We start from the raw sequence: 26,366 nt of genomic DNA on the forward strand, positions 1-26,366 counted from the left end.
ATTACTGTCTGTACCTCAGCACAGCCAAGCCTTTGACTTGTTTATTTTGAGGTGTGGTCTCACTGTGTCCCTCATATTCGCCTTGGATTCACAACTTCTCCGCCTCAGCTTCCACAGCTCAGGGATGACAGGCATGGACCCATGAAACCCAGCTTTAGTAATGTGCTTTCTAAATGTGTTATATATGCGTGCATGTGAAATAATGTAGGAATGATATTAAAGCCATGAAGAAACGAAAGCTCTTATAATCACATAAGTAACACATAAGTAATTCTACAAAAAATAAAACAGGAAGTGCTCTGTGCACCTAGGAACCTGAGGCAGGAGGATCACTGAGGGAGTGAGTCCTTGTGCCATTAAACCAGACCAAACCAAGTGTGAACACCATGCCCAGCCTAACAATATCCTTTTCTTATGGAATACTTTGAAGCAGCACAGAACAGGTATATAAGGTTATTCTGATATTTATATAAAAGGAGATAGATAGGCAGGCCCATCATGGGCGAATTAGCAATTGTTAAGCATATCTAAACATAGATCAGTTTCCTCTAGGGAAACAGCTGAGGGCTTGGATGTAGACTTTCCACTGCACACAGATTTTGGATCTTGTCTACCCTGGTATATTAATAAATGGGCTGGAGAGGAGGCTCAGTAGGTAGAGCGCTTTCTACTTGTCTGTTATTGATGCCTTTACGTGAAGTGGGAGAACTGCCGGCTCTTTTTAGAGGACTAGGGTTTGATTCCCAACCCAGAGTATGCCCACCAGTCCCAAGGGAGAGGGACTTAGTTGTGGTTTGGAGGACCGTGGTGATGGGTCTCTGATGGCCTCCTTTTCTCCCTGTTCCTAGCGGAGCTGCCGAGATCCTCAGCCACGAGGTTAGCCTCTTTGCGGGACCTGCCTGACCAGCTTCTGGAGCTGTATCAGCAAGGCTTCTCACTGGCCGCCCTGCACCCATTTGTGCAGCCAACACCCAGGCAAGAGAAGATCCTCCTCGAGCACATCTTTAGGGCCATCTTGGTCAAGAAAACCAACAGGTAAGGGACCCAGCACCCGTTCGTATCATGTCATGTGGAGATGGAGGCATCTGAATGCAGAATGGGGAGAGAGGATGGATTTGTATGCTATCCCTAAGGCCCTGTATTGGGACAGATAAGCCAAAAAGGACAAGACGTTCTGTGATATCCTGTGGTGAGAAACAAAGATCATATCTGATTGAAGGTAAAATTCAAGCTCATGCAGCCCCTTTTAATTTATGGGCAAAACTCAGCTAGAACAATATCTTCTCTGCAGACTCATGCTTCCAGAACCATACAGCAAGTAAAAATATAATAAAACCCATTAATCTGAAAATCCATGGCTGGAAACAACATTTTATTAGAGGCTTTATACAAGCTCAATGTTTTCCCCCCAAAATTTAGAAATGCTTCACAAATTGGATTCTGCCAGATGATCTATCAATTACCTCTGAAGGACAGGCCTTCTCACCCCCACCTCCTGTCTCTACCCCAACCCTCCCTCCACCTTCCACCCCACTCCCAATACTGTCATTGAGCTGGTCTTGATTTTCATTTTAAAGTCAAGACGGTTTGAGTGTGTTTTTCAGTCTGATTGTCCAATTAAGTGTTACTTTGGCATCTTGACTTATGCCTGAGTAGGAAGAGGTGGGCTTAGTATTTCAAAAAGAGCAATACTCATTTTAAATGCTTAAAAAATGATAAAACAGAAATTACAATAGGTCTAGCTGCTTTTATAATAATAAACTTTGAAGCTGGGCGTGGTGGTAGACAACTGTAATCCCATCACTTAGAAGGAGAAAGCAGAAAGATCAGGAGTTGAAGGTCTAGCCTCAGCTACACAGTGAGTCCAGGCTAGTCTATGTTACATGAGACCCCAGCTTAATGAATATGTAAGTAAATAAACTAAGTCTGATAATGGAAACTGGATTAATTCTGGTCAGCTATCTCTGAGAAAAATGAGTAGCAAGGCTTGTGTTTTAAAGGAAAGGATAAGCAAGTTGTCTTCATCTTTGTCAAAGTCTTTGCAGTAGACAAGATACTGACCTAGTGTATTCACAAAGGACACCTGTGGGGTGTGAGGTGACATGCCAAGATGGACTTCTTTTTATTTCATAGTGGCTTAGCAGGACTTAAGGTAATGCTTGTTGTCATAACAGCCCTGGGTCACTGTGTTATTTGTGTGATGACACTTTGTGCTGTCTGCCTTCTACACTTATTGGTTTCTTTGTGTTTGTCAACCATGAATCAATATCAGATATAATCACATAATGATATTAATCTGGGGTCCATGGTGGTATTAATTCACACAGACACACAGGGTGTGCGTATAACCACAACAGCTTTTGTTAATGGAGCATTTGCTGTGTGTCACATGTGATAACTATAATTTTGCCTGCATCATTGGCGCATGAAATAGAAATCCTGATTTGTTCCTAGTTTTGCAGGGTAAAGGCCCAATCACCATGCAGCATGACCAAAGTTCAAATTGAGAGTCTGAATTAAGGTACCAGCAACTGCCTGGAAAGAAACTTTACTCACAGAGCAGCCTTGAGTACATGTACCAGGGAGCTTTTAAAAGCAAAGCTGCAAAGACAGAAAAACTACAGCCAGGTTGGCAGTTGCAGGAGTCAGTCAAGCAAGCAAGCAACGTAACAGAAGCCAAAACCATGCAGTTAGCTGTGGGATTTCAATTCCAGGTTTCAAGAACTTTCTCAGCAGGTGTAGAAAAGGGAGGACTGAGTCTCAGGTTAAATCAAAGGTGTCTTTAGCTGAGACAAAATGGAGGAACCTTTGCCCTGTCACACTAGGAAATCATCTCCCATGCCTGTTCTTGCCTCAGATGATCTTAGAGGAGGTCCTTTCATTTCCTACCCTCCTCCCTTTTTATCCAGCAGCCATCAGGGAAAATCATTATTATTTTGAAAGGAAATCAAACAAAACAGGCTGACTATGTGGTATATCTGTTGCGTGAGGCACAGCCCAAGGTACCAGCAAAGCTGTTTATTAGGCTGGTCTTTTGTCTTGCTGTTTAGAGGAGACAAGTCTCCTGGCATCAGATTTCAGGGATATCCTCTGTGTGTTCTGCTGTGGGAGGTGATGGTAACACAGGAGTTGGATGAAATATGCATATTACTGACACATATGAAGATATGTCTCTTCTTCTGCCTGCACCCAGAGTAGCACTTTCACACTAATTTGTCTGCAGATCTTGTAGGAGTGCTTTAAAGAACGATGAGTCAGCTGGTCTGCAGTCAGGCCTGGGATGCTCCATCTCCATTGTGGGCCCAAGTGATGCTCACACCATGCTGAGCTCACTCTTTGAGTACCAAGAGTGGAGAAGACCTGACTCACCCTTATCTATTAACCACACTGTTAAGAGTTTTCTCCTCTTCTTTCTGGGACAGCTTTAGGTCCAGAGAAAAGTAAAGACAGGCCCAAGGCTCCTGGCTAGAGGGCCCCTGTTCCAGGTTGTATGTGGTCCCTGGAAGTGTTAGAGTGTCAGGGAGCATGAGTGGAATTTCCTGAGCCTGCCATTGTATAATTGACACAGTGAGAAGTTGATAACACACAGTTTACAAGGCATATTCAGTCATATGATGAGGTGATCTGGGTGAGAATGCTACTGTTCAGTCCCTTACTTGCCAGCTGGGAGAGGCAGGGGGTTAGACTGGGGATTAGACAGGGGAGAAGGTTTATAAGGTCAAGACACTGGTATGTGGGAGAGTTTTCCATGGAAAAGGATGACAACCTTCTTGGCTGGAGTCATTCTCTGACCCAGGATGCACAGTACACTGTATCACAGGCTCTGATACATTCCATCTCCCAGTACAGAGACACAGCTGCCTCCATTAACTTTGTGCTGAGTCCTTAGAACTGATTTTTTTTAAAGAAAGCTGCAAAAGTCTCATACTGTACCAAAGGAAACATGGCCAGTGGATCTCCCAGTTTCATCCTGAATGCTTTTGGGCAGGAGTAAGCAGACAGGTAAAGCACAGTCGTTATAAGAAATATTCTCAAAACTAATATCATCTCCTGGATAATGTAATAACTATGTGTTTCTGCATCAGGAACTCACCACCATCACACAACTGCAAGCAAGCAAACAAAAAGCCCCCAAAGCTGTATCAGCAGATAGTTGAAGAAATAAAAACAGAAGAAAGCTTACATGATTAATTTTTAATACGAACAGATAAAGCAACACTTTTAGCAAAGACTGCCAACATCTGACAGCCATAAATACTGTTAAGTGGAATTATTTAGCTCTGGAAAGGGGAATGAGTACCTAGTTAACATTTCCCAAGTAGCCACACTGACAGAGATTTAGCAAAACAATCTATCTGCTTTACTGGTTGTACAAATAAAGTGTACTGGCTAGAACCACCACAGAAGAACAACTGCTTAAAACTTGATAGGTAAACACAAAGTTTTTGGCAACCAAGTGGACTTTGGGGTATGCAGTGATATAAAGAGAAAAAACAACTTGATTCAAGCTTATATACATCCATCCACCTATCCATCCATCCATCTACCCATCCATCCATCCATCCATCCACCCATCCATCCATCCATCCATCCACCCATCCATCCACCTATCCATCCATCCATCCATCCATCCATCCATCCATCCATCCATCTATCCATCCATCCATCCATCCATCCATCCATCCATCCATCCATCCACCTATCCATCCATCCATCCATCCATCCATCCATCCATTCATCCATCTATCCATCCATCCATCTATCCATCCATCCATCCATCCATCCATCCATCTATAGATACCTACTAAGGTTGTGAGATTACCATAGATGTTGTTTGTTTATGTCTAGGCCATTGTGACAAACAGACCTCACAAATAAAGCAAGTCACATTTTTTTTGCTTCCAAGTGCATATACCAGCTGTCTATACACTGTGCAATATTCTTAATAAATAGCATCATGGTTAGACTAGAATTATGGTTTTTTTTTTCAAAAAATGCACACACCTCAGTTTAAAAAGTAGTTTATTGCTAAAAGATGCTGATGATTATCTAAACTGTTAGGAAAATGATGTCAGTAGGGGGGGCAGCAGGGTTGCCACAAACCTCTGGATTTGTAAAAACAGATTACCTGCAAAGCATGATAAAACAGGGGGTGCCAGGGTCTTCTTAAGACATTGTTCCCTAGTGGGGAATTAGAGGGCTTAGTTAGATGTGGCACTTGCTTTCCAGGGAGCAACAGTCTGGTTGATAAAATTCTCATGACATGTTTCTCTTGTCACCCTCCTCCTAAAAGAGAAACTGTATTTTAACCTGGGCCTTAGTTCCATAGATTTAAACTGGTTTTGTATTTATTATTTTGTGTGCATGTCTGTGCATAGCACACGTGGCGGAAGAAGATGGCTTGAAGGATGGGTTCTCTCCTTATACCACGTGGGTCCCAGGACACAAACTCGAGTTACCGACTTGGCTGCCCTTGCCTGCTGATCCCTGGTGCTGGGCCCTGGATGTCACTTCTGGGCACATGGGAGTACTGAGCATGGGATGGGAAGAGTCTGAGTCTCATGTGAGAATGCTCTTTAGTGCCGTATGGAGAACATCTCTACAAACTAAAACCATCACTAAGTCCCCCTAAAGACAATGCTCAGCTCAGTGACAGTGCCCTGAACTCCAACATTTGGCAGATGTCACTCCAATCCGCAAAAACATTTTCAGATCTTTTCTTTTGAAACTCGTGTTAACTGCCATTTCATTTCAAGATGGCAGCTCAAACTGTGCCTATTGTGCTTGAGCTGAGTGTATTGAATCCAGTCAGCGCTGTTACTTGGGAAAAGTGACTCCAGCATGAATAGCTGAACATGTGATCTTGAATAAGTGAGAAGATTGTATCTCCTTCCCTTAATTCTTCCTTAAGACCACTTAGTGTTTCCTTTTTAAAAAAAAAAACACAAGGTATAGTTACATTTTGTCTGAAATCTTAGTGTAGTGAAGTTACCTTTTTTTCTGTACAGTTTTACTAGAGTGAGTTGCCAAAGACTTTAAAAATTCAAGGCAAAGCAACATTGGTTGTTGAAGTGTCATGTTTTGTGTTTTTACAGTTGTGGATGGAGACGTGTACTACGATGCTCTGGTTCCCAGCCACTGCACTATTTAGCTTATAAGCAGAGGTTGTTGTTGTTGTTGTTGTTGCTGCTGCTGCTGTTGTTGTTGTTGTTGTTTTGAGCTAGTTCATTGTATTGATAGGTTGAGGCTACTTGGGTTCAGGTTTCTGAGAGTCCTACCTAACGTGGAACAGGGACTGGGCATTTGGCAGGGAGCTGCCTTTTGGCCTAGGGTTATGAAACTCACAGGAGAGCTAACACTGATGGAGACAACACAGCATCTAGTCAAAATTGGTAATGTTTTTTCAAGTTTCCATGAAACGCAGTACTGCCAAGTGCTTCTACATGCCCAGAGTGCTTTCCTTCAGGACTAGAAGGAAAACTACTAGATTGGACTACAGTTTCCCTGTAGTGGAGCCTTTGGGAAACCTAAGCTGGTTTGGTTTTATGGTGCAATACTCTCTGGGATGGTGCAATGCTTGTCAGGAGAAAGGCATCTGTGGGAGCTCCCTTCTTCCCTTGGAGACTATTCTGTTGCCCATCTGTGTGTTGGCCAAGATAATTAGCATTATTTTATGTAACAAACATCCTTAGAAATTGAATTTTAAAGATAAATGTGTGTTGTGTAATTTTACTGTATAACGATGACTCTAAAGAGGTTCCTACTAGGTCTTAAGAAACTTAGCTTCCATTGGCTCTCAACTGTATGCACAGTTGTGGTGGTGTCAAAATGGCAGGTAGGTCTTGGTTTGCATCTTTAGCAGGATTTTGTCAGTGAGGGAGCCACTTTGAAATGGAGGCCCAGAGCTCTTCATTAGCTCTGTATCTGGAGAGATGGGTAGATTTGAACAGAGGGAGCCGTAGGTGATAGGACCTTTCAGGCAAGGAGCCTGTCTCAGGACAGCCTGAAGCCTGAGAAAGTAGTGTGTAGACCACAGAGAAGAGGAAGAGGCAGAAGAGGCTGGAGACTGGAGCTGGAACAGGGCTGACTGGATCCTGTTCCATCGCTGGCTCAGCCAAGGCTGCTGTGTCCCCACTCCGCCAGATTACCCCAACAGTCCTTTGGAAAAGTGCAGTTGGCCACTGAGATCCAGAGTAAACAGTTTCATTCTGAATCAACCTTATGATGGAATCTGAGGCGGTTTTCCTCTCAGACCCCATCTGCAAGCTGTCCTCCAAGTACTTAGGAGCACCACAGATTTCTGATGAGCCAACCCCACTACCCAGGGTCAGGTGATGCTGAGGAAGGCTTTTCTCTTTGCTCTTTGTTGCTCACGTTCCAGGAGAAAATCTTGGTAAATGCTCAACCACTTCTCCTCTTGTGGCAGAGTCTAAAACTCTGGAGTCCCTTCTGTCTAAGACAAGGCTTGCCAATGAAGACGCCTACAGGGACTAGCTCCTCTGAATGAGGAGAGACCTGGTGCCTTGCTCTGTACCGTCATTTCTGTCTCTTGTACACTTATTACCTCTATGAAAATCCAGAAGTTTGGATTTTTATGTGAAAACTTTTCTTTTTCAAATGTTGCCTTTAACACATCCTTCTGGTTACTGTGTTGTGTCCATGAAGATTTCTGCACTACGATACTGTAGTATGTTAAACATGTACCTTCTGGTGATTTGAATAGGAATGGTCCCCGTAGATTCATGGGTTTGAATGCTTGTGACATAGGGAGTGACACTATTAGGTGTGGCCTTGTTGAAGGAACTGTGTCACTGAGGGGGTGGGCTTTGAGATCTCAGATGCTCAAGCTACACCCAGAGTAGCACAGTCTCTTACTGCCTGCAGATCAAGATATAGAACTCTCAGTTCCTTCTCAGGCACCAGTCTGTCTGCATGCCGCCATGACAGTAATGGACTAACCCTATGAAACTGTAAGCCAGCCCTAATTAGGTTTTTCTTCATCAGAGTTGTTGTGGCCATGTTGTCTCTTCACTGCAATAGAAACCCTAGCTGAGATATCCCTTGTGGGGGTATATCTTGTTCTCCCTTTCAGACACAGTAGACGTTGGATTTCTCAGAATTTGGTGGTTATATTTTACCTGTTGGCTTCTCCCTTCTTCCTTGCTGAGTCTTCCTCCATTTCTGGAATCTCATCACTCCTTTGAGTACCAGGAGCATTGCTCAATACTTTTCTTTAAATAGAGTCTGATAAAACTATGCTTTCAGAGCCAGAGAGATGGCTCAGTGGTTAAGTGGATGTCTTACTGTTGTTCCAGAGGACCCATATTAGAGTCCAGCACCTATGTCGAGCGACCTTCAACCCCTTGTAACCCCAGTTGCAGAGGATCTGGCACCTCTTCTGATGTGCAGTGGAACCTGTCCACATGTACCATATAGTACATATACTCTTAAATACAAATTTAAAAATAAATCTTTTTTGTTGTTGTTTTCTAAAGAACAACAGGGGCTGGAGTGATGGCTCCGCAGTTATAAGTCCTTACTGCTCCTGTAGAAGAGCGAAGTTTGGTTCCCAGCCTCTCCCATGTCCACTCAAAACCATCCCAAATTCAATTCCAGGGAGATCCAGCACCTTCTCCTGGAACCAGACATGTGCACAGGACACTTACATACATACGAGAAACACACTCAATACATGAAATAGAAAAATAATAATCATTTTTAAAAGATCCAAATATTAAAGTCATGCCTTGGAATTTAGCTACAATTCTTCTCTAAAAAATAATAAATCAATTACGAATTGCTCAGTATTTGGCTTGTTATTTGCCAATAGTGGGATGATATCTTGATACTACAGCTACATAGCATGGACTGATAACAGGATGTATACACACACACACACACACACACACACACACACACACATACCCTTACCTTTCATAGGCAAGAATAACAGTTATTTGCAGCAGAAATGTTTGTGTATTCTTTTCCAGTTTTTAAAAGAAGCATCTAAAGGATGCCCTTCACAGGAAGGGAACTCTTTGTAGACCTTAAGTGGAGCAGGAATGCATTACGTTGCCTTTCTCATGGCCCACAAGATAACAGGAACATTTTCTTTGGCATTTGAAAAGGGCAAAATTGGAAAAGTGCAGAATTATGTTGGAACTAAAAGGAAAATTCTTTTAAAAATTATAGCTGCGAGTGTCCCCTTTAAGTGGATTCCATGTTCCTTCATCTCTAATTTTTACCAATTACTTCAACTCTTGGGAGAATTATAGGGCTTCTGGAAAGAGGCTTCATAATCAAGGGAAATGCGCAGAGGGCGGGCGAATGCAGCCACCAAAGTGTGCCCTAGAAAATGTTCGTACTCGAGGCCGGCGATCAGCGAGGAGCTCGCTGATTGTTAGAATCACACATGGGGAAGAGAGAGTCGATGGTGGGATTGATGGTGATTGACATGTGTTACTCTGACGGGAAGCCACAGCAGTGGGCTTATTTCCAGACAGCAGAGAAACCCGGGCGGCTAGAAGCTTGATTCTGCAATCTGAGCAGAGAATAAATAAGTAGGTGTCTGTTCAGTGCGGAGTTCATTATTGTGGATTCAGAAATCCACAAATAGGAAGGGTGCTCCACTGGTTCCTCGGCTTCCCAAGGTGTGTGTCAAACCTGATTAACTCTCTGCTGCCCCTTCACCACCCCAGGGGCTCTTCAGTATCACCCAGCCTACTCTAATTTATTCTTCCTATTTCCCGGGTTCCCTCAGGAGCAACACCCTTTCCGGTGTGTTGAAATCGCAGGATTCCTCGTTAATTATTGTGTTTGCACTTTCCTTAATATGCTAGCATCAAGCCATGTCCTCCAGGGGAAAGAGTTTTTTCCAATCCACACCCCTAAACGTCTTGCTCCACTTTCTCATCCTCTTCCTCCAAAGTGTCAGCCTTTGTCCAAAGTGGAGAAAGGAGAAGAGACGTACATTGGTTTGCGTGGAGATGCATCTCCCCTGGTCACCGAGCTGCCTCTGGTTGCTTGGATCTTTCCGAATTTATTTTTATTTTTGTAAAATTAGCATTTGAGTGCTTTCCAGTATTTCCCCACAAGTATTCCAGAGTGGCAGAGAACAGTGGGCAGGCAGCCTCCACACAGATGCAGGAGCAGTGCCTTTCTTTGAGTTTCCTGTTGATGTTAAAATATATATGAATGCCGCCACGGTGCTCTGAAGTATCTGTGTCTGTTTTTAAATAAAATAATGCCCCTTCCTCCTACACAGGCACTCACTCCTCAAACAACGGATTCTCTAGGAGGGAGATTTATTCTGTGGCATTGAAGGGGACCAGGGGGGACACCAAGACACAATTTTGACAGTTATATGCATATAGAACAGTATTTCAGTTGCAAATACTTTTCATCAAAGTGTTTTGAACTTGTATGCCTTATTTATACTAAATTAAGAATTCAGATGGTCTTACTTTAAATCTTCCTGACATACTTTTTATTTTATATATATAAATCTTCCCTCCTCTTTGACAATGTGATGGACTTTATGGATGGTAGTACTAATTAAACACTAGTTCAGTACTAATTAAATTTTAAATTTCAATAAGAATACAATAAGAAGCATGTGAGAAATAACTTTCAGATGCATATTAGGGCATTGTCAGTGATTTCCATGTCCTGTAGATCTCAATATGATGAATAGCCTTCTAGTCTATACAAGTGTTTTATATAATACTTTTAATGATTGAAAGACAGAACTTTTTTTGCATAGATATAAATGCTATAAATATGATCTAGGAAGGTTTACAATTTCATTTCCTTCCTATTCATCTACCATGAGCTGGAACTTAGCACAGCTACAAAGACTTTAAAATCCAAATTAGAAACTCATATTCATACAACACCTGTTTCTGAGAGTCCTTTGCTACATTCCTGTGTGCGCTAAGTATCATAATTAATTCTCAGTGTGTCTTCATGATGGTTGTTATTACTGTAGTATTTGTTGAAGACACTGCCATGTGTTCAGCTGAGATTTCATACGTACACCATTTATAGCAAAACGACTATTATTTCCTTTATTACCAGCTTTCCACTTGATATCCCAGTAAAAGGAAGCAGGATTTATTGATGAACTTTTCCGTACTGAGGTGGCGTGGGTAAAGGTCACACAGGAGAATACCTAAGACTCTCAGTGTAGAAAGACACCACCTTTGACCTCACAGGCCCTGGGCTTGTTGAAGTGGCCTTAGGTAATTTTGGGAATGCTCTCAGGTCTGTAGGATGGTTTGTCTCTGTTGTTTGGAAGGACAATGAGAGCAGAGGCCATTCTCATCCCGAGGCTGGTCTACACACAGAACTGCTGGACAGAGTGTTTGTTATTGGCTGCCAGGGTCCGGCCACAGTCTGCAGGGGATAGTGCTGTGGCCAAATGCATTACTGTCTCTCCACTCTGTCTAAATGCACATGTGCTGGTGAGGTGCCTTCTGTGTTATGTAAACTAGTTGCCATTATTTTTGGATAGTAGGAGGGGTATAGATCATCTTTGCAGAGGGAAGTTTATGATATATGTACATCCTTTGGCATGTTCATTCTTTTTTTGATATTATATGTTAATTATTCTTTTTTTCTTTTTTTTTATTCGATATATTTTTTATTTACATTTCAAATGATTTCCCCCTTTTCAGGCCCCCCACTCCCAGAAAGTCACATAAGCCCCCTTCCCTCCCCCTGTTCTCCCATCCACCCCTTCCCATGTTCCTGTTCTGGTTTTGCCCTATACTGCTACACTCAGTCTTTCCAGAACCAGGGGCCACTCCTCTGTTCTTCTAGTACCTCATTTGATGTGTGGATTATGATTTGGGTATTTCAATTCTCTAGGCTACTATCCACTTATTAGTGAGTGCATACCATGATTGATCTTTTGAGACTGGGTTACCTCACTTAGTATGATGTTCTCCAGCTCCATCCATTTGTCTAAGAATTTCATGAATTCATTGTTTCTAATGGCTGAATAGTACTCCATTGTGTAGATATACCACATTTTTTGCATCCACTCTTCTGTTGAGGGATACCTGGGTTCTTTCCAGCTTCTGGCTATTATAAATAGGGCTGCTATGAACATAGTGAAGCATGTATCCTTATTACATGGTGGGGAATCCTCTGGGTATATGCCCAGGAGTGGTATAGCAGGAACTTTCGAAGTGAGGTGCTCAGTTTTCTGAGGAACCGCCAGACTGATTTCCAGAGTGGTTGTACCAATTTGCAACCCCACCAGCAGTGGAGGAGTGTTCCTCTTTCTCCACATCCTCTCCAACATCTGCTGTCTCCTCAGTTTTTAATCTTAGCCATTCTGACTGGTGTAAGGTGAAATCTCAGGGTTGTTTTGATTTGCATTTCCCTAATGACTAATGAAGTTGAGCATTTTTAAGATGCTTCTCACCCATCTGAAGTTCTGCAGGTGAAAATTCTTTGTTTAGCTCTGTACCCCATTTTAGTAGGGTTATTTGGCTTTCTGGGGTCTAACTTCTTGAGTTCTTTGTATATATTGGATATTAGCCCTCTATCTGATGTAGGATTAGTGAAGATCTTTTCCCAATTTGTTGGTTGCCAATTTGTCCTTTTGATGGTGTCCTTTGCCTTACAGAAACTTTGTAATTTTTTGAGGTCCCATTTGTCAATTCTTGATCTTAGAGCATACGCTATTGGTGTTCTGTTCAGGGACTATCCCCCTGGTTTTTATGTGCTCTTAGATTCGGTTGGCAAGAATTTTATTGAGTATTTTTGCATCGATGTTCATAAGGGAAATTGGTCTGAAGTTCTCTTTCTTTGTTGGATCTTTGTGTGGTTTTGGTATCAGTGTAATTGTGGATTTGTAGAAGGAGTTGGATAGTGTTCCTTCTGTTTCTATTTTGTGGAATAGTTTGAAGAGGATTGGTGTTAGGTCTTCTTTGAAGGTCTGATAGAATTCTGTATTGAAACCAACTGGTCCTGTGCTTTTTTTGGTTGGAAGTCTTTCTATGACCCCTTCTATTTCTTTAGGAATTATGGGACTATTTAGATGATCTATTTAGTCCTGATTTAATTTTGGTATTTGGTATCTGTCTAGGAAATTGTCCATTTCCTCCAGATTCTCCAGTTGTGTTGAGTATAGGCTTTTGTAGTAGGATCTGATGATTTGTTGAATTTCCTCAGTTTCTGTTGTTATATCCCCCTTTTCATTTCTAATTTTGTTAATTTGGATACTGTCTCTGTGCCCTTTGGTCAGTCTGGCTAAGGGTTTATCTATCTTGTTGATTTTCTCAAAGAACCAGCTCCTGGATTCGTTGATTCTTTGTATGGTTTTGTTTGTTTCCACTTGATTGATTTCAGCCCTGAGTTTGATGATTTCCTGTCTTCTACTCCTCCTGGGTGAAGTAGCTTCTTTTTGTTCCAGAGCTTTCACGTGTGCCATTAAGCTCCTAGTGTATGCTCTCTCCCGTTTCTTTTTGGAGGCATTCAGGGCTATTAGTTTTCCTCTTAGCACTGCTTTCATTGTGTCCCAAAGATTTGGGTATGTTGTGCCTTCATTTTCGTTAAATTCTAAAAAGTCTCTGATTTCTTTCTTTATTTCTTCTTTGGCCAAGGTGTCTTTGAGTAGAGTATTGTTCAGCCTCCATGTGTATGTGGGCTTTCTGTTGTTTTTGTTGCTATTGAAGACTACTCTTACTCCATAGTGATCTGATAGGAGGCATTGACTTAGTTCGATCTTCTTATATTTGTTGAGGTCTGTCTTGTGACGACTTATATGGTCGATTTTGGAGAAGGTACCATGAGGTGCTGAGAAAAAGGTATATTCTTTTGCTTTAGGGTGAAATGTTCTATAAATATCAGTCAAATTCAATTGGTCCAAAGCTTCGATTAGTTTTACTATGTCCCTGTTTAGTTTCTATTTTCCTGATCGGTCCATTGAGCAAAGTGGAATGTCGAAGTCACCCACAATTATTGCATGAGGTGCAATGTGTGCTTTGAGCTTTAGTAAAGTTTCTTTTCCGAATGAGGGTGCCCTTGCATTCGGTGCATAGATGTTCAGAATTGAAAGTTCTTCTTGGTGGATTTTTCCTTTGACCAGCAAGAAGTGTCCTTCTGTGTCTCTTTTGATGACTTTAGGTTGATAGTCAATTTTATCTGATATTAGAATGGCTACTCCGGCTTGTTTCCTGAGACCATTTGCTTGTAAAATTGTCTTCCAGCCTTTTACTCTAAGGTAGTTTTTGTCTTTGACACTGAGGTGTGTTTCCTGTATGCAGCAAAATGTAGGGTCCTGTTTCCTTATCCAGTCTGTTAGTCTATGCCTTTTTTTGGAGAATTGAGTCCATTGATGTTAAGAGATATTAAGGAATAGTGATTATTACTTCCTGTCATTTTTGATGTTATTTTTATATTTGAGTGGTTATCTTCTATTGGGTGTGATGAAAGAAGGTTACTATCTTGCTTTTTCCACGGTGTCGTTTCCCTCTTTGTATTGGAGTTTTCCTCCTATTATTCTTTGTAGAGCTGGGTTTGTGGAAAGATATTGTATAAATTTGGTTTTTCATGGAATATATTGCTTTCTCCATCCATGGTGATGGAAAGTTTTGCTGGGTATAGTAGTCTTGGCTGACATTTGTGTTCTCTTAGAGTCTGCATGAGATCTGCCTAGGATCTTCTAGCTTTCATGGTCTCTGGTGAGAAGTCTGGTGTGATTCTGATAGGTCTTCCTTTATATGTTACTTGGCCTTTTTCTCTTACTGCCTTTAATATTCTTTCTTTGTTTAGTACATTTGGGGTTTTGTTTATTATGTGACGGGAGGTATTTCTGCTCAGGTCCAGTCTGTTTGGATTTCTGTTGGTTTCTTGTATATTCATGGACATCTCTCTCTTTAGATTAGCAAAGTTTTCTTCCATAATTTTGTTAAAGATATTTGCTGGCCCTTTCAGTTGTAAATCTTCACTCTCAGCTATACCTATAATCCTTAGGTTTGGTCTTCTCATTGTGTCCTGGATTTCCTGAATGTTCTGGGATACAAGCTTTTTGCATTTTGCATTTTCTTTGACTGTTGAGTCAATGGTTTCTATGGTATCTTTGGCATCTGAGATTCTTTCTTCCATTTCTTATATTCTGTTTTTGATATTTGCATGTATGGCCCCTGATTTCTTTCCAAGGTTTTCTATCTCCAAAATTGTCTCCCTTTGTGATTTCTTAGTTATTTCTACTTCTGTTTTTAGATCCAGGATGGTTTTGCTCAATTCTTTCATTTGTTTGTTTGTGTTTTCCTTTAATTCTTTAAGAGATTTTTGTGTTTCCTCTTTCATGACTTCTGCCATTTGACTCACTTTCTCCTGCATTTCTTTTAAGGTTTTGTGTGTGTGTGTGTGTGTGTGTGTGTGTGTGTGTTTCTTCTTTATTGGCTTCTATCTCTTGAACCTTATTCTCCTGAATTTAAGTGTTTTTTTGTGTTTCCATTATACAGGTTTCTAGCTTATTCATGTTCCTCTGTATTTCTTTAAGAGATTCATTTATGTCCTTTTTGTGTTCTTCTAGAAGCATCATGACCAGTGATTTTAAATCCAAATCTTGTTTTTCTGGAGTGTTGGCGTATCCAGGACTTGCTGATGTTGGAGAGTTTGGTTCAGACGCTGCCATATTGAGTAGATTTCTGTTAGTAGTATTCCTGCGTTTGCCCTTTGCCATCTTGTTCTCTGACGTTAGTTGGTCTTGTCTCTGGCTGGTGTTTGAGCCTCCTGTGAGGCTGTAGGGCTATTTTCGCAACACTGGATGGCTGGGTTTCCCTGTCGCAGATTGCTGATGTGCTGCCCTCTTCTTGGGTGCCCTTGGAGCCCTAGTGTGCCTTGCCCCAGATTGTGTCTGTGAACCAGGTGGTACCCATTTGATCCTTCAGGAAGTTCTGATGGCTTATGCTGCGGGGACCTTTTCTGCGGGGCAACAGCAGAGTGCTGAGCACTCTGCCGGACAGCCGCTCCCCCAACCAGGTTGGTGCACACAAGGCTAGCCTAGCTGCTTAGTCCCTTAATATAGGTAAAAGCCTAGCTGGCTTAGGCCCGAGCAATGTTCGCCTCAGGCTATGACTGTTAACTGGTTCTGTCAGGTAGCCAAGATGGCAGCATGCGCGTGTTCCCTGAAAGTGCCGGGAGAGTCTGCCCGGCTAACAACCTCCTGGCCAGGTTGGCACACAGCTGGCCCACCGGACAGCCCAGGGCCTGGGTGCAGTCCAACACCTGTTGGGCTTAGACCCCCCCTGCTATGTTAGCTTCCAGCTATGACTGTTAGCTGGCTTTGCCTGCTAGAACTCATTGGCGTCCCAAAGCCAAAATGGCGGCATGCAGGTGCTGGGACAGACTTCCGGGTAAATAACCTCCTGGCCGGGTTGGCACACCGATGCCCCCCCCCCCCCCGAACAGCTCAGGGCCTGAGTGCAGGCCAATGCCTGTTGGGCTTAGACCCCCGAGATGTTGGCCTCGGGCTAAGTCTGCGTACCTTGGGCTGTCGGTTCTCTCTGGCATCCGAGAGCCAAGATGGTGGAGAGTCTCTAGTAACTGACTGGTGGGAGGCAGGGCATGTTCATTCTTAAACCCATGTTGCTCAAGTCCCCAGAATTGCTGTTCCCACTAACCCAGATCATACTAGAAATGAAAAACCTATGTGCCTACTGAAGATGGGTTTGTATGACTTAACTCTCTTTGTCAGTAATCACAAGAGCAGTTTACTGCTACAGAGCCTGGCACATTGCCTCACTCTACAGCATTGTCTTTATTCTTGAAGCTGCAATGAAGAACAAGAACCCCAGAAGGGCCACTTGTGCAGGTTGTCATGAGTGTGGGAGCAAAGATTCTCAGTGACTCTACGTTTAAGACAGTTTCTCTTTTGTTGATTAGGGCTAGCATTAGGAATTGGGGTTACGTGTTAGGGTAGAGTTATTCAACCTTGATGTTTGACATTTTGATCGGATCATTGAGCAGCTTGTCTGTGCCTCCTCACTGGGCATTCTTGGCATCTGCACTTTGGTGGTAACTCATTTCCATCTCATACTTGTAGCAGTGACAGACGCCTCCAGACATGGCAGAACATTTGCTGGTGAACAAGACTGCTTCCAGATTAGAATGCCTGAGTTAGAGTTCCTGTGCAAGGGGGCCTTTACCTTTATTCTTTATGGGAAACCAAGTTAACCAACAACATTAAGAGATTTATGTTTGATTGTGTGCGTGTGTGGATATATGCATGTGACTGTATGTACCTGGGAGGCCAGAAGAGGGCATCAGATATCTATGGAGCTGAAGTTGACAGGTGATCGAGAGTACTCCAACATGGGTGCTGGAAACTAAACTTAAGTCCTCTGAAGGAACAACAAGTGCTAATAACCCCTGAGCCATCTCTCTGGCCCTAAGATTCTTTATTTGGTTCTGCATTGTCTTTCTCCCTTGCTGGGCATCAGACTCAGGGCCTCACACTTGCTAGACACATTCTCTACCTGTCGTATATCCCCAATTCTTATATCATATTAAATGATTACAATAAATTTGTAGCATGTATAGTAGTAAGAGAACAATTCTTCAGGATAATGGTCACTTTTGTTCTTTCTTCTTTTTTTTCCTCTTTTGTTTTGTATGAAGCCCTGAGTGATTTTCTGCAGGTCACAGTAAAACCTGCCGAAACTGTAATTACATTAACAGAGTAATTTGAGGATAATTTTCGCCTTATATTTTCAAGAACATGGGGTTCAATATTATTGTTAGAAGCAGCTCACTTAGAGCTTTGAAGTCATTATGAGACCGTCTGTGCTAGGTCAGCACTAGTGACATGTATGAAAAAGACACAGCCAGCACAGAGGGGGAAACAGAGACTATTTTTAATAGTTATTTTCAAAGAATTTAGGAGAAAAATGGAGTCAGTAGTGTCTGCTGTTTGGGTACTGATTAGGTTGAAGGTGTCCTGGCATCAGAAGCAACCTGCTCATCCAGTATGGAACAGGAAGGCTCTCTGGAAATGTCTGCCTTCAGAGGAACACTTTCAGCTAAGATCTCCAAAAAGTTGATCTGTGAATTATTTTAACTAAAATAGTCTATTATGGTAAGGCGATGGAGAGAAGACAAAATATCTCATGTTCTCCTTTTTAGAAAGATTTCTTTTATCAAGATTTATTTAAATTTATAATTAACAGCAAGTTTAATTGTGTATACATGCAGTAGGGGTGGGTACCTATATTGGATAGCAGCGTTAGTACCCCTGGATCTGGAGTTACAGGCAGGTGTGAACAACCTGATGTGCATGCTGGGAACTGAACTTGAAAACTCTGCAAGAGCAGTACACACTCTAAACCACTTCATGTTTTCTCTTATGTATAGAGTATACAGAATATAGAATATATATACATATATATGTATATGTGTGTATGTATGTATATGTGTATGTATGTACATATGTATATGTGTGCAAATGCATATGTGCATATGACATTATAGGGGAAAAGGAGGCAGCAGGAAGGGAGAAATAGCTGGGGGAGGGAAGGAATGTGGGATACACATGAATAAAGTACAATGATACATATGTATAAAAATGTCAGATAACTCACAAAATATACACATGGCTTTAGAAGTCCTGTGATATGATTGCAGATTGAGAAGAAGAGCACTGATCTAGTCACCCACCCCCAGACACACAGAGAAATGGCTACCTCGGCTCTTAATGTTCATAAGGGGTTGGGGGTGGGCAGAGTGAGTTAAAGTACCAGATCTATTGAGATCTAACTTGAAATTTAGAATTACCAAAAAGACACTTTGAAACATACATGGCCTTCCATTATAAAGGATGAGCTTCTTTTCAAGTGGACATTTATTTGTGTTTTGAGGTGTCAGCTTTAATAATGCAGACCTCCTGTGACCACCAAGGATAATGCTTATTACGCTTGTCTCTTGTCCTCTTGGTGTTCTAACGGTTTGTTTGTATGCTTTATGGCATATGTGAGACATTAGTGTAGTCATACAAGCATTTCCTTAAAGGAGGTGCAGTTAAAATCATATAGAAACAATAAACACAAAGGAAGCCTCAGGGTCAGTCTCGTGGTTCCTGAGGAAGAGGCTTGCTGCTCCGAGGTGTGGCTCATGGGCCAGAGGTGTCAGCATGTCCAGTCCAGGGACAGCATCTCCAAGGTCAGCATCTCTGGGGAGTTTCTTCGAGATTTCAGGTTCTCAGGTCCCCCTCTGATGTAGAATCAGCATCTGCATTTTAGTAGATTCCAGATGAATTGTGGGTACAGTCGAGTGTAAGGACAGAGGTAAGCATACACACACATTTGAATCAAAGTTGGTTGTGCTTAATTTTTGAAAACAACTTTATGAGTGTCTTGTTACATGTATGTTTGTACACTATGTGTATGTGTGTACACTGTGTGTATGTGTGGACCCTGTGGAAGCCAGAAGAAGGTGTGGGGTCCCCTGGAACTGGGGTTATGGAAGACTGTGAGCTACCACATGGGTGCTTGGAATCCAAGGACTGCAAGAGCAGCTGGTGTTCTTAACACCAGAGCCGTCTCTCCAGCCCTGGGAATGATGGGACTTTAGAATGCAAGCTCCCGTCTGAGTTGTGCTGGACACACTTCTGTAGTGACCTCATTGGAGCTGCAGATATAGAGCATTTCAGTCCCCTGCCCCACCGCAGGCAGGTACAGGGATCACTGCAGGCAGGTGCAGGGGTAGGTAGGAGAAACTAGAAAAGCAGAAATAGCAGCAGTCTTGAATCTGGAAATTGTAATTCTGTGCAAGCCCAGACTTCCTGTCACTCAGCTGACTGTGGCCTGTGAAAACGTCTAGGGACCACTCCTTAGATAGGATAGCAAGGGTAGCTATCCTTGCTGTTCATGTATGCAGATGTGGGACTTTTTCTGGACCAGCAAATGTCAGGAAGATTGGATTTTACTCAGTGTTGTGCTCCTGATAAAATGCTATTAACTATGCATTATTAGGAACATCAGTTCTTTTCATTTTCTGTGTGTCTTTTGTGAGAGGCTGCAGGACCAAGAGAGCAGGTCTCTTCCCATGACTGCTCCCCTTCTTCCTGTATCCCAGAAGGCTGAGATAAAGCATCTTCATCTACTTTGTTGTTGTTGTTTGGTTTTTATGGCCTTTCAAGGTAAACAACGAAGGCCCTAAACCAGTTGTTAGGTGGTTTGTGTAGCAGAGAGACAGCCCAAACTGTAAGCTCTGAGACAGGATGTGGCAAGGTTTTCTCTAAAGTAATGGTAAAGTGTATTGACGTTATCCTTGAGTGTGTGGTGACAGAGTCATCGTTTCCAGAATGTTCCTATAGATACCAAACCTTTTTTGGTAGAAATGAGTATCTGTTGGTGGCAGGGGCAGGGGACATCAGAAAGGACAGTAGCCCGCAGGCACGTCCTCTTTTCTGCGTCCTCCTGGGCTCCCCCATGCTCCTATAGCTGCATTCCTTAAAGATCCATGGAGATTTCTCTCTTTCTTCCTTTTTAACCATTCTTTTTCCTCTCCAGCATTTTTTAACCTTCAGTGTAGTGTTAGGGGAACTTTAAACTCCATTACTCTCATTCCATAGTTGTAGGGGTTTTTTTTCCTTTCTTTAAAGATAGATTAGACAAATTATAGAAAAATCCTCTTTTTTTCTGAATATTCCAGAATTATCTTAGGAACATCTTGATTTATTATCCTCCCACAAGCCACCGAAGACAGGGTGAGGAAGTGCCTAAGATTTCTCCCTAGCTAACCACTCTCTCCTTGAAAAACCTTTCCATTCTTCCAGCGTCGCACCGGTGCCACCAGCTTACTCTGATGCCACCTTGAACATCGCGTCTGGAGGAGGGGACGTTCCATTTGTTCACCATGCACTGCTTTAGGTGCCAATGACAGCCTTCCCCGGGCCCATTCTGACCATGAGTTACTCCCGGCATCTGCTAGTACTCCTGGCATAGCTGCGTAACAAACACGCCCATGCTCATTTTGTTTTGCCAGACCGACCTGTATTTCCATCTTGTTCTATCTGCTTGTTTTCTAGCCAGAACTTCACCAATTTCCATCCTCTATGGCCCCATGACTAATCTCCAAACAACCCTAAAGACACTGTTCATCCACTCCTTCATTCAAGAAGCACTTCCTGGTCCTAGACAGTGGAAATAAGCCTCACACTTCTGTTCCAATACAGATTGTGTTATTTTTAATATTTTTATTCTTTATAAATGTGTGTACATGCACGCATGCATGAGTGTGAGCCTGCCTGTGCCCATCTGTACTTGGAGTGCAGATGTGTGTAGAGACCAGAGGCATCGGATAATCCCTGGAGCTGGAGTTGGGTGCTGGGAATCCAACCCAAGTTTTCTGCCGGAGCAGTCAATGTTCTTATCTCCTAAGCTATCTCTCCGGCCCTTGTGCTGTGCTTCTCTTAAGGGCAGTATCCGACCTGGTGCCACCAACCCCAAGTGGCTTGCTCTTCATTAGTCACTCAGCCTGCTTCTTATATAACCCAGGCCCTCATGACCAGGGGTGGCACTGCCCACTGTGGGCTGGGCCTTCCCACAGTGATCATTAATCAAGAAAATGGCCTGGCAAAGCTGCCTGCAGGCCAAGCAGATAGGGGCATTTTTTTTTCAATTGAGATTTCTCTCCTTTCAGATTCTAGCTTGTGTCAAGTTGACGAAAGATAACCAGCACAGATCTAGAGCTGGCTCATTTCTTTCTCAACTATTTAAAAAAACACAACCAAAAATAGCTCTTCTGACCTTTCTAATTTAACCTGGTATTTTGGAGGAAGAAAGGGAAGAAAAGATTGGCTAGAGTGGGTGGGTGTTAACCTCTTTTCCTGTTTCCCAGGGATAAAGAATTTGTTTTTGACAGCTGACATTTACTAAATAACTTTTATCTGGCTGGAGAAGTGCTCCAGTCTAAGTTGGTTCTTGTCTCTGCTTCTCATGATTATTTCTAAATAGAGCAAAGATAGCTCTCTGCTGATGAGCTACACAACCTCTCTCTCTTCTTTTTAAGCTTTGCTGGCTGGCTTAGGAAAAGTGGAATAACTTAGACTCATCTTCGAAATGACTTAGGTCATGTCATCCAAGAATAAGATTCCTACGTGAGATCTGTTCCATGTTTATTACTTAAAAGTCATGAGTATCATGGCTTTCTGTCATGTGTTTATTACTTAAAAGAATAGTTGATCATTTTTAAAGATTTTTTTTGTAAGTAGCTTTAGATTAGATTTGTCCCCCAAAGACCCGAATGAGCTCAGCTTACAGTTATTCTTACTTTGTAAGAACTTTCAGGGCTTCCTTATTTCACCTGCAATCACCTCAAATATTTACTGCAACATGTGGTAACAGGATGTACTTAGAAATGTGTATTTTTAATGGCTTGAAGAGGGCAATTTCCAAGCTGCAAGGACGCCTGTGTAGTGGCTGAAGTTAGACACCCTCTACTCTCCAGTGCCGCAAGCCTGGGAGAGGCCCATCAGGGACAGACCGGAGCACTCCCTTCAGCTTCCACAAGGTTGCTTCTACAAAATGATCCAGAAGTGTATTTGTCTCTAAAGGACCCCAGGTACCTTGAACCAATCCGATATAGTATCTTGACTGTCTGTCAACTTAAGAGAATACTCAGATATTAAAGGCACACAAAGACCTTCAGCCCTGTGCCCTTGAAATGAGGTTTTGGAAGAATATGTAGATTAGAGAGAGGATGCTGAGTTTGTCCATGCAAACAATTGACAGAGTAGCTTCTCCGGCCCTCAGCATCAAGCTGACTTAACTGATTTCCAGGAAATGGCCCCCTCAGACAGTTCCTTTTTGTAGATTTACTGTAATCGCTTCCTTGCTGCCCTGGGTTCTTAGAATGGAGAGTCTTGAGGATGCTGGGAGATCTCAGCTGGTCTCAGGCTTTAAATACCATGTGGATGCTAAAGACCTTTAAATCTCCAGCCACCTGACTTGGAGAGTGTACGTATCCCTCCCTCTCTCTCTCTCTTTTTCCTCCCTCCCTTCCTCCCTTCTTCTTTCTGTCCCTCCCTCCCTTCTTCCCTCCCTCCCTCCTTCCCTTTCAACCTCCCTCCTTCCCTTTCTACCTCCCTCCCTGCCTTCCTCCCTTCCTTCCTTCCTAACACAGACTCTCTCATGTGTAGCTCAGGCTGGCCTTAAACTTGTGCTATAGGTGAGTATGGCCTTGAATGTTGGGTTTTTCTAACTCCAGCTCCTGAGTACTGGGATTGCAGGTGTGCACCATCATGCCTGGTTCACTCAGCACTTAGGATTAAACCCAGGGCTTTACAAATGCTAGGCAAGCAGTCTGCAAACTGAGTCACAGTCCTAGCTTCAGACTTGAATGTATTTTCAACTGTCTGGCAGACATTTCTACGTGGATGTCACCTGGATATGTCACATTTACCACTGATGGAACTGAATTGTCTGTCTCCTTTCCCTGCCAAACATGTGTCAACCAAAACATTCCCCACTGCGATTTATCCCACTAACTGCAAGGGCAACAATCCGGAGGACTGATCGCATCTGCTTTCTTCCTTTCACACCCTACAACCTGTCTCTTGAGTATTATAAAGATGGCTCCGTGAAAGCAGTCAGAGTCCATTACTTCTCACTATTGCCAGACGGCTAGGAAAGCTAGCGTGTACTGACTGGACCACTGAGGTAGTCTCCCAGCTGCCCCTCAAGCTGGAAGGGGAAAGTCCTTTTAAAATGATCAAGCCATGTTACATCTGTGCCCTTTAAGAACTTCTCTGTTGTCCTGCCTAAAGGCTCTGTTTTCCCTGTGTCCTGGGAGGTCTGTATGACCCTGCCTCTGTGGGATTTCTAATAGACAGATACTCACCACTGCTCTACCTACCCTGAGAACAGATGAAGCCCAGGAAGTTTGAGGAAACTGTCTCAAGGCTTAGTGTAGATGTTACACCTTTCTAGCTAACTCTGGAAGCTTCACCTTCTGAACGACAAGACCACTTAGGAAATTTGGGCCCGGAAGATAATAATCACATGTCATAGTGTGTCCCTAAACTTCTCCGGGCTTTGATGTATGATGTGTTAATTTTCAAGCAGGACAACCTGGGAGGCTATGTCAGTTCCATGTCCCTACAAGGATCACATTGTGACCCTCTGTTTTCCTTGTGTTTAAATCCACGTCTCTCTGTCCATTCTAGAAGTCCAGATATCTGAGCTCCAGGCTAGGGGGAGGTAGGTGCTTCCTGTGTCCTTTTCTAAGACCACATGGCCTTTTGAGAGTATGTATGGCCTTTTCCTTACCCACAGGATGATGGCAGGAGACGATGGTCACTGCTTCTTCCTTAGAAGCTAGCTGTACTGAATACCCTTACACTGTGATTCCCTTGGAGGCCAGACCCTGGCTCCTGGAGGTGCCTACTAGGAACCACTTCTTTATCCCAGGGTGGTTTCCAGGGACACAGAATGTTTGTTACCATCCTAGGCTGTGCTTGCTCACCCTGCCCTCCGAGAGGGCATTTCTAAACAGAATGTCCCTGTGTCTTCCATGTCCTTCCAAAATGGTTGTCTTCTGTGATGTTATATCACACCAAGCGGCTCACAGCAGGGTATACTTGCTGTCTAAAAGTCTGGTATTTCTGCTGGTTTTTAACTGTTGACACAACCTAAAATCTCCTGAGAAGAGATCCTTAGTTGAGCAATTACCTAGGTCAGGTTCTTGGTCCTTAACTGATGTAGAAAGAGCCAGCCTCTTGTGCTTGGCACCAGGCCTTGGGCAGGCGCTCCTGAACACCGAGAGGAGAAAGCAGCTGAGAGCTTGTATGTGAATGGGCCTGCATGCATTTATCTTCTGTGCTCTTGACCGTGGATGTGATGTGACCAGCGGCTTAAGTCCCTGCCTTGTATTCCCTTCAATGATGGACTGAGACCTGAGATTATAATCTTCATGGCCATTTATAAATAACCATATAGATCTGATGTCTGCCTCTATGTGTGCTAGGACTGGAATACTCGCATGCTTGAGTGCTTCTGTATGTGTGTGTGTGTGTGTGTGTGTGTGTGTGTGTGTGCATAAGATGAGATCAATATTAGATGTTACTCAAAGGATGGCCAACGAGGACTTCACGGGCATGTATTTGTCCCTGCCTCCCTGGTGCTGGGATTATAAACTCTGCCAAGCCTGGATTTTTACCAGGGTTTGGGGATTGAGCTCAGGAACCTTCCTCAAACTAGTAGGACTAAACATCTCTTAGAGCTCTCGTCCCCTGTTTTTGTCCCTGCCATTTGAGACATCGCATACACAGGTAACAGTACATTTTGTCTAAGTCTCTCTCCAAGGTCTGGACTTTTCTAAGATTTTCTAAGGGAAGAAGTAAGAACGTGGTTAAATCTCTGGCCAAGTATGGAAGCAAGATGAGTGGGTTCTGAGTCGGATAATTCTTTTAGGCCTGGTTTATTCCAGATGGACTGGTTTTCAGTTTGCTTTCCTGTACATTTCAAACATGATGCTGCCCCAGGAAGGATATGCTAGAGGAAGCACTGAAGTAAAAATAACCTGTTGAAGGTTGCTTAGTGAACCACAGTCACACACCTGGGGTCACCAAAGCCTCTTTAAAGTTTTTCTCTTTTAAATCTTATGTAAATCATATCCAGCTGGTTAATGGAAGCAGAAATTGCTTTTCATGTTACGTGGATGCCTTTGAGCTTCATTTTAAAACTATCATACCAAATATTAATTCACAATTACTACACTGTTTGTGGTGTGTTTGTGTGTGTGTGTATGTTTGTGATAATATGTGTGGTGATTGTGTGTATATGGTATGTGATGTATGTGTGTACGTGTGTGTAGTATGCAATGGTATGTGTCTATGTGTGGTATGTGATGATGATGATGATGATGATGTGTGGTGATTGTATGTGTGTGTGTGTGTGTGTGTGTGTAGTATGCAATGGTATGTGTCTATGTGTGGTATGTGATGATGATGTGTGTGGTGATTGTGTGTGTGTGTGTGTGTGTGTGTGTTGAAAGGCCTCTGGCAGGGCAGCCTCATCATGCCAGGAAGCTCCCTCAGTCCTCAGCTGGCGCAGAGCATCTGAGCATCTGGTAGGAACCTTGTGGCCAGTCACCTAGGATAAGCAGCATCCTGTGTTGATTCTTCTTTGTACATCATGTTGCTTCAGGCCTGGTGGGCCTAAGAAACTCCATCAACTTCTGACAGCATGCAGCTTCTGGGGGCTCCCCAGTGCATACTGTTCCACACAGAAGTCCACAGACTCTGAGTGAGTGCAGTCTCTCTCTGGCGGCTACTTGCCCATGCTTCTCCTGATTGACTGCCTCGCTGTGTGCAGGGTCAGGGTGGGTCTGAATGAGGGAAGAGCCAGCTC

At 43.0% G+C, this 26,366-nt stretch overlaps 1 protein-coding gene across 1 annotated transcript in view; it reads left to right on the top strand.

The window, feature by feature from the left end:
• Window positions 1-26,366, top strand: part of Rftn1 (raftlin, lipid raft linker 1) — a 208,808-nt gene that overhangs the window by 89,865 nt on the left and 92,577 nt on the right. Inside the window, exon 3 of the mRNA XM_052191941.1 lies at window positions 849-1,035. Coding sequence (XP_052047901.1) covers window positions 849-1,035 — 187 coding nt within the window. The remainder of the gene's footprint in view (window positions 1-848; window positions 1,036-26,366) is intronic.

Source organism: Apodemus sylvaticus, chromosome 9 (genome assembly GCF_947179515.1).
Source record: "Apodemus sylvaticus chromosome 9, mApoSyl1.1, whole genome shotgun sequence".
Classification (NCBI taxonomy): domain Eukaryota; kingdom Metazoa; phylum Chordata; class Mammalia; order Rodentia; family Muridae; genus Apodemus; species Apodemus sylvaticus.